Raw genomic sequence first — 16210 nt, forward strand, 5'->3', positions numbered from 1 at the left:
GTATTTTCAAATTCTAGCGGAGCTGGTTCTCCAAAATTACCCCCCACCTTAAAGTAAAAATGAATGAAAAAAAAGTAATTGCAATAAAATGTTAAAATAAAATAGAATAAATGTTTTATGTAAATCTATAACCTGAAATTATTAATGAATAAATACAAACTTTTATACAAACACAAGTTAAAGAAATAATATAATCATATAAATACAAAATAATAATATAACAATTATATAAAAAAAATAACTGCAATAAAATTATTAAATACAAAATACAAATATTATATTAAAGTTAGAAGTTAAAGTAAAATGATTAAAATAATTGCAATAAATGTTAAAATAAAATAGAATAATGTGTGAATATAATTAAATGAAATAAAATGCAAACTTTTAAATAAACACAAGTTAAAGACAAATATGCACATTGTACTACAATATATTGACGGTTCCCTTTCAGCAGAGAGAGACAGAACTGCATTTCTATTCTAACTGGTTTCCATTTCTAATCCTGCGGTCACATGAAGCTGGACAGTTCCTTTACTTAAAGCTTGTAGTGCTGAGAGATAGGAGTCGGAGGCGGTGCATCGAAGGTGAAAAGTGGTGCTTTAATGAGCAGCAAAACCACATGTTGTCGGTCGCAGCCGTTCACGAAAACCAAGCAATTGAAACTTGAAAAAAATTATATCAAAAAGGTAAACAATGAGGCTCCTCGACGTCAATAAATGCAAGAGATGCAGCATTTTCTCAATGTTTAATTTACATTGTTCATCTTCCTCAGACGTCACTCATTGGCTGACAGCCCAACGATGCTTTGGGCGTTATTACCCCCCAAAACACAAGCCACAGCTTTGCTATCATTGCAGTTTAGTTGTCTTTAAATCCTACATTTGATTCTTAAGAACACAGGAGGGGCTCGGCTGTCTACAAATAAAGACGGCTCATTTGAATTCTCCCCAAATATATTGAGGCTGAACCTGAACGTTCAGCTTGGTCGCCCCCTAGTGGCCGCGGGCACCCAAGCATCTGCACAGTCCGCCTATAGGAAGAAACGGCCCTGATATCTGTTTTATACTTCTAACACACTGCATTTAGGAGGCAAATGTGTTATATGATGCTGGTAAAACAATCAGCTCCAATTCTGCAGCTGAATTAATATAGCGGTTTGATAAAGGAAATCCATTTATATTCTGCTTTAGCTGATAATATGAATCCTCTAAGTGCCAAGTAACCAAAGTTGTTGTTTTGAAGTATAGAGTACTTCCCTATCTCTCTTCCCTGCCTCTCATTTATGCTTTATTTACTTTCCATTACATTGCATTTATTTGACTGAAAACATTTGATTTATACTCTATTTTTCTATAATACAGAGCAATTGTAAAAGGAACCTGTACTTCTAGAATCTGCTACCTTGCTTTTGACCGTCTCGACCATTTCAAAAGTCCAATTAATTAAGGAAAGTGCAATATCATATGTCGGGAAAGTCCCCTGTCACATCGTGAATGAAAACAAGAACCCGGAAGACAATCACAATCAAAAGGTTATAATGATGTAAATAATCAGACAGCCGGGTCGGACACCTTTCAATCATCAGATAAACACGTTTATTGCATACACAAGTCTCTGAATTTACTTTTGAGTCCCAGCCTAGGGAGAACTCTAACAATCAATTGATGCACACGGTGACCTCTTCAGTGCTCAGCCTGTATAAAATGCATTCGCCTCATAGGGTGCACAAGCAAAGCGAACAATTAAGAAACTACAAAGTCCACATGTTGGGGAATCGTACCTGTTTGTATCCCACACACACACACACACACACACACCTTGCACGCACGCTGGCACGCAAGGTGTGTGTGTGTGTCTGTGAGAGCTTTCTAATCTCTTCTAAGGGCCCAGGTGAAATCGAATCTCTGCCTTAAATTTAAAATCCGGACAAACAAAAAATGGACATTTCTTTTACATTAGCAGCACCGACAGACAGTTTTAAAACCTCTTAAAATGAAGACCACCCCCCCTCTAGCACATTCTGGTTTGATTTACACATGGGGAACATTTGGAAAGCATGTGAAGGACTTTGAGTGTTGATCGTGTTTTTCCCGTAAGACTTCCACAGCTGATCAGACCATAACGGGTTGTTTTTTTAAAACGAGAAGAATCCAATTTCTACTAAGATGTTCCCTACTAGCATGTTAGCATAGCTAGGTCCACACGCTGTGTTCGAGTCTCTATTTTACAAAGTGGAATTGACTCAGGACTAAAGGAGACAGGATGTTTGAACTACCGACAGCATAGAATAGACAGACTTTATATATATATATATTAGTATATATAATATACAAACAGTATACATAGTCTCTGTGACAGTGGTGGACAGGATGAGTCTCTCCCAGTGTGTGTGTGTGTGTGTATCTACGACCTGGGTACACACAGTAACTTAGTTTAGGATAGAAGAGTACATACGGGATATTAGAGTATTTCAAAGAGTTCCCGATCCCACCGTCTGTCAGTGTCAAATCACCCAAACGTGTTTTCAATCTGGATCTGGAATAATAAGCTAGTATCATGGAGGATGTGAGTGTGCTTGTACATCTCGGCGTGTTCAGGGGAAGACTGATGAGGTGCACTCCTGGGAAACACAAACACAGAAGAGAGATTTAGACATCAATAAACCCTTTACTGGGCGACATGTACATATTTCAGAAGATGATTTCAATGCTTTTTAAACTTTTAAAGATACATTGCCCACTTAGGGTATACATATTGTAATAACCCTAAACCCCCACATTATACTCATATCATACCACATTATACTCATATTACCCCCCATTATCTCACATACACTCATTACCCCAATATTATACTCACATTATACTCATATTACCCCAAATAACTCACATTACCCCAATATTATACTCACATATACTCATATTACCCCCAAATTATACTCATATTACCCCCAAATTATACTCATATTACCCCAATATTATACTCCACATATACTCATATTACCCCCAAATATACTCACATTAGCCCCAAATTATACTCATATTACCCCCAAATTATACTCATATTATACTCATATTACCCCCAAATTATACTCATATTACACCCACATTATACTCACATTATACTCATATTACCCCAATATTATACTCACATTATATTAATATTACCCCCAAATTATACTCACATTATATTAATATTACCCCCACATTATACTCATATTACCCCCCGATTATACTCATATTACCCCCCGATTATACTCTATTACCCCCCACATTATACTATATTATCCCCAAATTACACTCATAATAATATTACCCAACATTATACTCATATTACCCCAATATTATACTCACATTATACTCACATTACCCCCAAATTATACTCATATACCCCAATATTATACTCACATTATACTCATATTACCCCCAAATTACTCATATTACCCCAATATTATACTCACATTATACTCATATTACCCCAAATTATACTCATATTACCCCCAAATTATACTAAACCCAATATTATACTCACATATATCATATTACCCCCAATTATACTCACATTAGCCCAAATAGACTCTAACCCCCAAATTATACTCATATTATCATATTACCCCAAATTATACTCATATTACACCCACATTAACTCATATTACCCCAATATTATACTCACATTATACTCATAACCCCCAATATACAATTTAAATATTACCCCCACATTATACTCATATACACTCCTATTACCCCCCGATATAACATATTACCCCCCACATATACTAATATTATCCCAAATTACACCTTATAGATTAATATTACCCAACATTATACTCATATACCCCAATATTAACTCTTACCCCCAAATTTAACTCATTACCACCCCCAAATTACACTCATATTACCCCCAAATTATACTCATATTACCCCCAAATTATACTCATATTACCCCCAAATTATACTCATATTACCCCCAAATTATACTCATATTACATGGGGTGCCAGGGTGGCATGGGGAGGGCGGACAGTATGTGGTATTTGATACTGTATAAAACCTATTTATTGTTAAATCATGGCCTAACACAAGTGTTCTTAATGCACAAGAGAAACAAGGTGTTCAGACAACAAACTAACATATAGTAAAACAGCAGGAAGTACTCATGATACCTAGAACTCTGTTTACTGTGAGTACAGTAAAGGTACTTAGTTATAATGAAGTACACAGATACATCACCCATCTCTTCAGAGAGCTAAAGGTGAGCTGTGCAGCAACACATTTCAATATGTGTCTAAGAGCTTCTAGATTGAGCTGCTGTGATGGAAGATGTGAGGAGAAGAAGAACATACCATGTGGTCCAGCTGGAGTCTCCTCTGCCTCCTGACCCCTGCCCTGGCCCTCTTTCTGACACTTCATCTGTATTCCTCACATACATGTCTTCTTCTTCACTAATGTCTTCATCTCCTCCTCTTCCTCCTGCTCTGACCCTCCTGGTATCTTCATCCTCCCTTCCTCCTGCTCTGACCTCCTGGTCTTCATCTCCTCCTCTTCCTCCTGCTCTGACCCTCCTGGTCTTTCATCTCCTCCTCTTCCTCCTGCTCTGACCCTCCTGGTCTCTTCATCTCCTCCTCTTCCTCCTGCTCTGACCCTCCTGGTCTCTTCATCTCCTCCTCTTCCTCCTGCTCTGACCCTCCTGGTCTTTCATCTCCTCCTCTTCCTCCTGCTCTGACCCTCCTGGTCTCTTCATCTCTCTTTCCTCTCCCTCTTTCTGTTCGTCCTGATCACTTCTCAGAGATGTCTTTGTGTTCTTGTGACTACTCCAGCTCCTCTGGCCAGCAAGAGTACTTGTGAAAAGCTCTGGTCCAGATGCTTGTGTAACTTCACCGTTAGGGCCATGTAGCTGATAAGTAGATATCATAAATATAACATCAAAAGTATTGATCAAACGCACACAGGCAGCTGTGTTTAGATCCAGTTTGACGGTAAAGGATGTATCCTGGTTTCATTGATCTGGCCTCATGGCTGTGATGTGTAATTTACATGGATTTAATAGTACCGCATAGTTCAGCAAAGTGATCGATCTCCCAGCTAGCGCTGTCTGCGTAGTATTTTGTAACGTAACGCCCCAAACAGCGCCCGTCTGTTAAACGCTATCGATTCAAACGGCAGCGCGTTATTAATATTTAGTTTCAAGCTCTCGTCCTTAGTAAAAACAAAACTAGTGGAGGGGAAATGCTCTGAGACAGCTCTCCTCTCTCTGTGAGCCGCTCTGCAGTTCAATGCAGGGCCGTAGCTACGATTTGAACGGGCCTAAGATGTTATTTAAAATGATTCACTTTTAATGAATGAACTGCTTGTTTCGTTGCTTGAGAAGCTCGTGGACAAAGTGTAGGTTTGTTTCTACAAGTACAGTTTTAGGGACACAGAAGTTAGAGGGGCAAGGCTCTACAGTGGGGGGGGGGCAGCTAGATCCACCCCTGCACCCCACATTTTACCCCCAAATTATACTCATATTAAAAATAGTTTTCTATCTGTGTTTTTAATTTTAGTTTTACTTTTATGTATCAGGTCAGAAGAATTTCATGGACATTTCTACACTGTAGCTTATGTGCACATGACAACAAAACCTTTGAATTTGAATATCATAAACGTGTAAATATATCTTGTATGTGTAAACGTACCTGGCAATAAACTTGATTCTGATTCTAAACGTGCAACGATTAGTCGACTAATCGCCCGAATCGCAGACTAGAAAGATCTTCAGTTGAGTGCAGCCCTACCTAGGCCACAATACCCTCCCCCCTGTATGAAAGCGCGTCCCCCACCTTGCTGGTCTCACGGTTCTGGAGTACTGGATGCCGGTCAAGGATAAAAGGCTAAAATTATAGAATTTGTTGATTTTTTAAAATAGTTTTCTATCTGTGTTTTTAATTCTTGTTTACTTTGATGTCTGCACCACGACACCAAGTCAAATTCCTCGTACGTGTCAACCTACCTGGTGATAAACCTGATTCTGATTTAGTGTGAGTGCAGCTAGGGCCACAATACCCTCCCCCCTATATAAAATAAGAGATAAGATAAGAAGTACATACAATTTAACAATAACAAGATATAAAGCAAGTTATTATATATAAGTATGTGAGAGATGGAATAATAAATATTAAACTGATATGAAAGCGCGTCCCCCACCTTGCTGGTCACATGGTTTGGAGTACTGGATGCCGGTCTTGGAGGCGATGTTGGACCAGGGCAGCAGCGAGCGCAGCAGAGCCTGGGCGTGCCTGAAGAGCCTCTGAGGGATGGAGCAGGGGCTCAGGCCGGCCAGCGCCGAGCCCAGGTGCTGGATGTAGTCCGTGGACAGAGGTTAAGGAGGATGACAAGGACTTTCAGCGTTACAGCAGCATAAAAACACAAGGCATTGTACATAAAAGAGTAGAAATAATCATTCCAAAATCTAATCATCTCAATAGAGAAGATAAGAAGTACTTTTTGTGTTGCCGCAGCAAAACAAGACGTGTAATGGAAAATGGTATCATACTAAGGGAGCATTTAAAGTTCACCATCTGTTCGTTTTTTACAAGTTATTTCTCACAACAGGTAAATGAGTCGTAAGTGGTGATGGAGTTATTTATTGTTGTAAGGTTAATGGTCTTGTCCTCTTGTGGAGTGTAGACATGATGTTTCTCCATTTGCTAGCAGATGTGTTTTAAAGGAGACCTATCATGCTATATTTGAATGATATATTGTAGGGCCATACCTATATAAAGGTATATTTATACGTTTTCTTTTTCAAAATACCAAACAGATCATGCATTTTAGCTAGCCTCATTTCGCTCTATTTTGCTCTCCTCCACCCTGTCTTTGCATGAGCTGCAGCTGACCATGCCCCCTGCAAAGGAGGGGTCGAGGCACGAGCGCCATGTTACCATGCTGTTACCATGCTGTTACCATGCTGTTACCATGCTGTTACCATGCTGTTACCATGCTGTTACCATGCTGTTACCATGCTGTTACCATGCTACGGCAACCTCTCATTCCCCTGATAGGTGGAGAGTTGCCCATATAGGCGGAGCTCCTCGTCACTGACGTCACAGTATCTTCAAATCTGGATCAGTTTTTATCAGATCCGTTGCAGCCCCTTTTTTAGAGATTTGGGTATGGAGGAAAATAGAGAGGGTTGTGTGTTTTCTGACACTTGGTGAGTTCCCTGGAACACCGGGGACACATATTCATGTATAAAAGACGTACAAAAGTGCATTTTGCATGATAGGTCCCCTTTAAAGAGTATATATGTATGTTTATCTTTTCTGTTGTCTCAGACCCTTCTTCTATTCTTGGAGTGAATGAATGTGAATATAAGACCCTCTGAAGACCTTCTGACTTTTGTACTTCGCAGCTTGAACCTCAGTGATGATTTACCTTCTCGCAAGAATAAACTCCCTAAAAGACCGTCTTATTCCAAGAATCTTCATTTCAGAATAACAGAAAGGTTTCCTCACCATTTTATGATTATGTACTGGTTTGTCTCGGTACATTTCCACCACAATTGGCATGGTACATTAAAACTTAAAAGACTAGAAATAATAATTCCAAAATGTAAAAATCTCAAATTGAAAAAAAATGTCATTAAAAAAAGTTGAAATTACAAATGTACTGTAACAAAATATAAAGCAGGGTATTATTATATATGTTAAGTATGTGAGGAATGGAATATTCAATATTAGATTGAGTAATGTAAAATGAACAATGTGAGTTTAAGTCCAGTTATCAAGAGAGTTCTCGTCCAGCCAGAGGAGATTTGTATATTTAAGGTTGAAACACAACCTCGATGATCGGTTTGACTGCTTCATACGTCTACGTGATCGCTTTAAGATACATAGATCTGTGTTTGACAGATCTCTCTGGAGGGAACACAGGGATTTGGGACTTTTTGGAGATGTTTTGGAGGATGCTGAATCCATTTCTGACACATCAATGGCAGTTTCAACCAGAACATGTGCAATATCTGTACTCTCTGTGGGCTGAGCAGACCATTGGACATAGAGAGAACAAGATGAACACGATTACCTCTACTGTGGACAATCCTTTTTCAAATAAATAGGCCATCTGTCCAATCCAAATGATCCCCCTAAATCTTCCAAACCCAAATGTAATGGCCCACAGAGAGGCCATTTTTGGATAGAGCATCTTCAATAACCCCCAGAGCCACTCAGATATCGTCCAAATCGGCTAAGCTATTTTTTTTACAATTGCAAACATATAGGCTATAATGCTAATTAACACCATTTATGGTAATTGTGCAAATTGCCTAACATATGCAGGTTAGCATCCGGCAGTTTGTGTTTAACAGATGGAGGGAACACAGGGGTTTGAAGACCATTTACATGCACAGAAACCTATAGAACACACTACAGGAAAAGCAGAATAGGGTCTCTTTAAAAAGACCAAGAACCTTGGTTGCTGATTGGCTGATGGTTACACAAGACAAAACATCGTTATGACATCATCAAGTGGGGACAAGTTGATGTAGAAGAGACATGAAGAAGAGGGGACACATGTTGATGAAGAAAAGACATGAAGAAGAGGATTTTTCCTAATAGGTGACCTTTAAAGTGAAATGTGTCTTAAAGGTGACTTGCTAAATCTGTCCAGATGAAAAATAGCATCTTGGCACATTTACAGAAAAGTTGATTAATGGCACCGTCCCTACATTTTTTTATAAAACCACCCGTCCTGTGACTGCTAATGCTTCTACAAAAGGATATAATATGGTCCAGGGCGGGTGCCCCCCGTTGATGTAGAGCACGTACGTGAAGCCGTCTTTGAGCACGCCTCTGATGGAGTACTAGTACGGCAGGTAGTGGTGCTGCCGGAAGTCCCGGTTCTCGTAGAAGTGGATGGCCGTGGTGTTGGTGGTGAGCACGTGCAGATAGATGGCCTTACAGTGGTCCTGCGCTGTGGTGGAGATGTGCTCCTTCAAGCTGTCCAGCAGCAGGGAGCCTGGACCAATCACAGAGGAGCACAGCCAGCATTCAAAAACAACCCTGAGCTTCACTTGGGGTAATCTACATTTCCAGGGTCACATGTTGGTAATGTCGTGAGCTCTTATTTCCACTATTCCAGTGGCGCCGTTTAGTGTAGGGGTTTGTGTCAAATGATTGTGTGTGAGTCAATGGTGTGTCCTCGTATACCACAGACTGTGTGTGTGTGTGTGTGTGTGTGTGGTACCTATGCCATGTTTCCTGAAGTCTTTGACCACTCCCAGGCTGAGGATGTAGGCGACCTGTGTTTCCACCGGGAAGCTGGAGGCCAGGATATCTCCATCCTAACACACACACTCAATGTATTTATATAGCCCAATATCACAAATGTTACAATTGTCTCAGTGGACTTCACAGTTTGTACAGAAACCCCCCTCTCTCCTTGGACCCTCACATCGGACAAGGAAAAACCCCACAGTTTAGAGGGGAAAACCCTCAGGGAGAGCAACAGAGGAGGGATCCCTCTCCCAGGACGGACAGACGTGCAATAGATGCCTTGTGTAAATTGAAAAGAGAAACAAACACACACACACAAAAACACACACACACACACACACAAACACACAACACACACCCACACACACACAAACAACACACACACACACACACACAAACACACACACACACACACACACACACACACACACACACACACACACACACACACAAAAAACACACACACCACCACACACACACACACACAACACACACACACACACAAACACCACACACACACACACACACACACACAACACAACACAAACACACACACCACACACACACCACACACACACCACACACACACGTTGAACTTTGAAACTTTATCTGGAGAGCAGCCTTAGAAAAGCAAATTCTCCTTCGTATGGAAATCGTCTCAAACGTCAGGCGCCAGGAGAACAATGGCCTCAAGTGAGAAACCATTAATCATGAAGATTAATTTTTATTATTTATAACTGTACTTCTAGCATCTCATTGCTTTAGTCCTTTTCCAGCTGTGTTAGGAATATCAGAGAGTTACAGAGAGAACATACGATCAGAAGACAGGACACACACTTCCTTAAAAGAGATCAAGTCGTCCTGTCTCTTCATCCTCTTCCATACTCTGTCATCCTGCTAAGGACACTCAGTCAGGCGTATGTAGCTCAGCTAATTATCTCACTAAAAACAGATTCTGTTCCACTTTATTTCATAACGGCTGCACACTCAGACCCTTAACTGGGTTTTTTTTCTGCCTGGTTTGGTTGTTCACTCCTAAATCTGTTACACATTAAAAACAAGCTTCATTCCAGTAGATTTAATTGTCTTTTTTCCACATTTATGGTCAAATTAACAGTTAAACTCAAGGCAACAAATGGGAATTACTTACTCAGCTTTAAATTCCACACCAACACTATGTGCAATATAAATATCATTACCATCATTACAAACACTCTGCTATAAAACATGTGCAATATTATTATTATTATTATTAATAATTAATTTTTGCACTACTAAATACAGTTAATATTTACATTAATGATGTGGGCGTCTGTGTTCCTGTAGATATCTAATTGCTCTTTGTACTGCTCAGTTAGTGTACAGTTTGATTATCATGCTGCTGAGTTTATTGTATTTTCTGTAACTCTGGCACAAACTATTCTGGATAAATAAAGTCCTATCTTATCTAAATGAAAAACAGCGATGTACCTCTTTGTGCACTTTGGTCCGGCCTTTGATCTCGGCCACTATCATTCCCACGATGCCCCTCTGAAGGTGGCCGCGAGAGAGAAGAACTTCTTGTTGGAGGTGATGTCCTGGTACCATGAGTCTGGGTACCTGAGGGCCGACAGACAGAAGCATTAGAGCAGGGGAGTCCAAACTACGGCCCGCCGCAAATTCTAAAAGATAATGAAGTATGGCCACACTTTCTGCTTGTCTTGACTTCTTAAAGGTGGGGTAGGTAAGTTTGAGAAACCGGCTCGAGATACACTTTTTGTTATAGTTCATGGAATGCTCTTAACATCCCGATAGCAATGAATATCTTAAGTGCTTTGACAAAAAATCCATAAAAACATTTCATCTGTGGAAGCTGTAGTACTGTAAAAAGCACGACCATTCATCTGAGCCGGCCCAGCTAAAATAACTGGATGGCCTACCTGCCTGTCAGCCTTCCATCTGTGCACAAACTTATCTCGTGCCCTCATTGGTCATGTGCGCGTTCGTGTGTGTTGGAGGAGGGGCTCTGTAAGGAAGTGGCAGATTTTCTCCGGTTGCGTATTTTCAAATTCTAGCGCACTCGAGCTGGTTTCTCCAAAATTACCTACCCCACCTTTAAATGTATATATGTAAAAATATATGACACACTATTCATTGGTTGTTATGTCAGTGTTAATATGCCTAATTTTCAAATAAATTCAGTAAATTAAAGTTGACAACAAATCTTAGTTATCTTAGCAGGGGGTGTCCAAACTACGGCCCATTTTGAATCGGCACTCAGCTAAATCTAAAAGTATAATGGAATACGGCCCACAAATGAAACCTGATCTTGTCTTGTATTGTACTTCTTAAATACATCTGTAAACATATTACTCAGTAGTGTTCATGTGTTAAATAAGCCAATTACAATAAATTAAGTCAATTTAAGTTGAAAATATGTTCTAACAAATGTAAGTGATAAAAAAAGCCCAACAACTTATTATCATAACAACCTTGAAATACACCCTTCATATTTCCTCTAATGATCAGCAATCTGAGGCTTGTTTTAAGGGATGAGCTGCTAACACAATAAATGAAACCCTCGGAGAGCTGTGATGGAGGCTGTTTCTTTTCTTAAAGCATATGCTATTATCAAGAATGATTTACCTACATTTGATTGATTTAGCTGACTTATAACTTAACTTATGAGGCGATAAACCTCACCTCTAGTGAGCGGCCCAGCCCTTCGTATGGTTTTCTATATGTGGCCCTGTATGAGGGATTGTGGGAAACGGAATTTTGATCTCTAAGCATGGAGAAGTTCAGTTATTATTTATTCTCATTTCACGGGAAGACTAGGGGTAGAGGAACGTGAGGGATATTTCCAAATATCTGGAACAAACTCCCAGAAACCTGCAGGTCCGCTGAGACTGACTACTTTTAAATCCAGGATGAAGACTTTCTTTGCCGCTGCTTTAATTGAACTATTCACTCTAAACGACACTGTAACTTTTTATTCATGTACTTTTTCTTTTAATGTTTTTTATTGCTTTTTTTGACTGTTTTTAAAATACCATTTTCTTAATGTCTTTCATTTTTGTAAAGCACTTGGAATTGCCTTGTGTTGAAAGGTGCTATATAAATAAACTTGCCCGGCCTCTCTGTCTGTCTGTACACACAAACTGAAAGATTGACCATAAAGTTGACTTTGACTAAATAAGTATGGCAAAATACGTAATTACTCAAAATCCTAATTTGCCGACAGCAGTAAAATGTGTTGTGCTTTAGATTATTGTTTTTAAAAATTGTACTTTTTGTATGAATACTGCCAATAAAGCCGTAGCTAAAAAGTGTTTCACCTGCACAATGAGAGCACTCTGTTGTGGATCTATTACATTTAATTTACAGCGTGGACAGCCTCAGACTCCCAAAGAAAAACCCACTATTAAAACATGTTAGAAACCTCAGAGAGCGGCAGAGGAGGATCCCCCTCTCCAGGACGGAGAGACGAGAGACGTGTTCATTAAAAAAATAAAACCCCAATTTCAAAGTCAGTATAAACAAAATGTCACTTCAGAATGCTGGAGAGAATGCAGCAAACCATGGTTATATATTTTGGTAATGTTTCGTGTGGTTTCTGGGAAACAGCTATAAGATAAATGTTTTTGGCAAGAACCCACTGACCCTAGAACTTGAGAATAAATGGAAAAAGATTCCTACTTCTAGAGGTAAGGGTAGCAGTTATTAAACAAATGACAAGGTATTGGTTAAAATATAATAGTAGTACATTCTAACCATGAGAGTCATATCTTTGATGAACGATGGGTAAATTACAGAACGTTTAAAATGACCAGGTGAACATATGAAAATGAAGTATCTTAGTGCCTTCAAAAATAGTAACGTGTCGTCTCGTAGGAGGAGCTCGTGTTCGTTTGCATTAACAAACATTGGAGGGAGATCTGATTAAACGCTTCAAACTCCAGCCCTTCCAGGCGACCGGAGGGTATAAATCCTTACTCGATCGGGAACCAGTCCCCACAGAGCAGCTTGACATTCTCTATGTCATCGTGGCAGAGGAAGCGTAGCTGGACTTCACTGAGAGCTGAGGGCGGCACAGCGTCACTCATTCACACCTGCAGGAACACAGGTGAGGCAGACAGGAAACACACCGTTAAGACATCAGGCTGAACACAATGGGATAGGGTTAGGGTTAACCTTTCTGACCGGACAACCATCGCATAATTATTCTCTGTAAAACAAAGCTGTCTCTGCCGTCTGACGCTCTGTTTGATACTCAGATTTCTGGAGTCATTATACCGTTTTTGAGGAACAGAAATATGTTTTCTGGCATCACTTTAACATTTACGTTTTAATTTCTCCACATTGAGTTCAGGATTTTTACTCTCTCTCTTTCTCTCTTCCAAATCCAGACCTTTACGACAACGCATTGGAGGATCTGTGAGCTGAGCTGATATCACACTCAAGACACTTCAACGTGAGTACCTTTTGATTTACAAATATTCAGAGGTGGTAGATAAGTACTAAGATCTTGTACTTGAGTAAAAGTAGAAGTACTCAGATCTTGTACTTGAGTAAAAGTAGAAGTACTCAGATCTTGTACTTGAGTAAAAGTAGAAGTACTCAGATCTTCTACTTGAGTAAAAGTAGAAGTACTCAGATCTTGTACTTGAGTAAAAGTAGAAGTACTCAGATCTTCTACTTGAGTAAAAGTAGAAGTACTCACTTTAACATTTTACGGGGAAAATCTGCATTTTGGTTTGAGAGAGAGACAGCTTTGTTTTTTACGGAGAATAAATATGGGATGGTTGTCCGGTCAGGAAAGGCCTGGGGACTTCATTTCACTGTCGCACCACTCAAGCGGTTTATGAAAAGTTAATATTATACGGTATAAAGGTCACGGTATTCGGTCTTAAATAAAAAACGGTTTCACCGCCCAGCACCACAAATAAGTACACATACAAAAAAAAGATTTAAAGTTTGAATTTCTGAGTTTTCTTTTTTTTAAAGGATCAGAATTCTGAGATAAAAGTCAGAATTCAAATTATTTTTTTAAAACTTTTGCTCACATCCCTTGTATGGCCCTAATCCTCTTCTGTTATAATGCACATAATAACAATATCTAACAAAAAGACACAAAGAGTCATTGATATTGGTGTTCCATTTATTATGAACTCACAAATGTCTGCTTGTATTTATCCACTGTTACACCTTTTACTAAATCAACAACACAGTCAGATGTTCTATCAAATATATAAAACAACATGCTAATCAGCAACCAGGCCAACCTTGCATTCTGTACTTGTATCTCACATTATTATATTTTGTGTAAATATTGTCTTATATATGGGCACTTGGCTGGCAACTGGAAGGTCACCAGTTCAAGTCCCGGCAAGACCAAGTGCTACCGAGGTGTCCCTGAGCACGGCACCGTTACATAATGACAGCCCACTACTCCTAATACTAGGCTCGGGTCAAATCGCTGAGAAACCGGTTCGTTTCTAGTACCTGTACTATGAATGACAATAAAAGTACAAAAAAGGATATATATATATTGTTTTATAGCTTTCTATTAATCTGAATTCCTTATTAGTAATAAACTAACATTATTACAGCAACAGGTGATAGCAGGGTAAAAAGGCAAGCAATAATAAAAAAGAATAGTAAGAGGTATCTTTGAGAGATCTAGCTTTCCGTATCGACCCTAAATGCTTTTATTTTTATATTTCCAACAGTTAAAACTCTATGACATCGAATAACACGTTTTAGTTAGTTCGAAAACCCCCCAATAAAACTGGCTAAAATTGCTTTTATACTAAAGTACTATTGTTAATGTGTTCTTCTTCCAGTGTCTTTTGTGTGCCCCATTTATAGCAAAGCAAGATCTCGTATGAGTAAAACCTACTTGGTAATAACAGACTCGATTAGGGATGACTGTAATGTATTCACCTTTTATCCGTATTTTTCTATATGGTATTTAGATACCGAATGATAGTGGATTTGTAAATACTTGAAACACACTGCTGTCATATTTGGGATTATAAAGTATCTATTTAGCAACCTGGCGACTCGACTCTTATGAAACCCTACTCCCTCACAGTCCCACATTATAACTGACAGTGAAGTATTATATCTGATATTTACAACAACAACAGCTCGTTAGCCCACCGTTATCTCCTGATGCTAAGCTAACACGTACCTCTGTTTCAGCTCTCGGACCGGAGGAAAGTGAAGGAGAATGAAATCTCCGAAGCCTCTGTCGACTCAGTCTTCTACTCCGGAACCAGCATGATAAAACACCGCTTTATTCCCCGCTTGTTTCATTAGATCTGCCGATGCTACATGTGCTGCATAAAAACTAGCTTCAAGATAACAGCTGGGTGGTTACTTCCGGGTAGTGGCTGCTGCGTGCTGACGTAGTGCGTAAGGCGTTTTTCTCTCTGGGGATAACACGTGCTTTTTGTCGCCACCTACTGGGAAGAATAGAGAACAGGCTATAATATAAAACACTAATCCACCATACAATTAAAGTGGACCTATCATGCTAATTATAATAGTATAGTGTTAGGACCATACCTATAAGGCATATTTATACTTTTTTTTTTTTTTTTTTCAAAATACCAAACAGATCATGCATTTAGCCATGCCTCATTTCGCTCAATTTGCACCTTTTTTTTACCCCTGTTTTTTGCAAGGGCTGATTCTGTGAGAAACAGCACCACCTACAGGCTGGCATATGTACTACAGCGTCTCCAGCGCTTTCTCGAACGGCAATGGCCGTGGCTGTCTCCTCCTGATTGGTCAGGACAGTGTTCAAATCTGGATCAGTTTTTATCAGATCGTTGCAGCCCCTTTCTTTTAGAGATTTGGGGTATGGAGGAAAATAGAGAGGGTTGTGTTTTCTGACACTTGGTGAGTTCCCTGGAACACCGGGGACACATATTCATGTATAAAAGACGTACAAAGTGCATTTTGCATGATAGGTC

General features: G+C 39.5%; 2 protein-coding genes across 2 annotated transcripts in view; one reads left to right on the forward strand and one right to left on the reverse strand.

The window, feature by feature from the left end:
* Positions 1-1586: 1586 nt before the first annotated feature.
* On the reverse strand, positions 1587-15642 carry nat15 (N-acetyltransferase 15 (GCN5-related, putative)). Its single transcript, XM_034126110.1, is given in 8 exon segments — positions 1587-2620; positions 6181-6344; positions 8757-8991; positions 9220-9316; positions 10719-10777; positions 10780-10847; positions 13224-13341; positions 15427-15642. Coding segments are annotated over 7 exon segments (1134 nt in total). The 5' UTR covers positions 13334-13341; positions 15427-15642; the 3' UTR covers positions 1587-2219.
* The window catches only part of LOC117479099 (deoxyribonuclease-1-like), a 72992-nt gene continuing 70036 nt past the window's right edge, over positions 13255-16210 (forward strand). The window contains exons 1-2 of the mRNA XM_034126112.1: positions 13255-13353; positions 13637-13701. The gene's annotated coding sequence lies outside the window, so the exon portion shown is untranslated. The remainder of the gene's footprint in view (positions 13354-13636; positions 13702-16210) is intronic.

The sequence above is a fragment of the Trematomus bernacchii genome, unplaced genomic scaffold (assembly GCF_902827165.1).
Source record: "Trematomus bernacchii unplaced genomic scaffold, fTreBer1.1, whole genome shotgun sequence".
Classification (NCBI taxonomy): domain Eukaryota; kingdom Metazoa; phylum Chordata; class Actinopteri; order Perciformes; family Nototheniidae; genus Trematomus; species Trematomus bernacchii.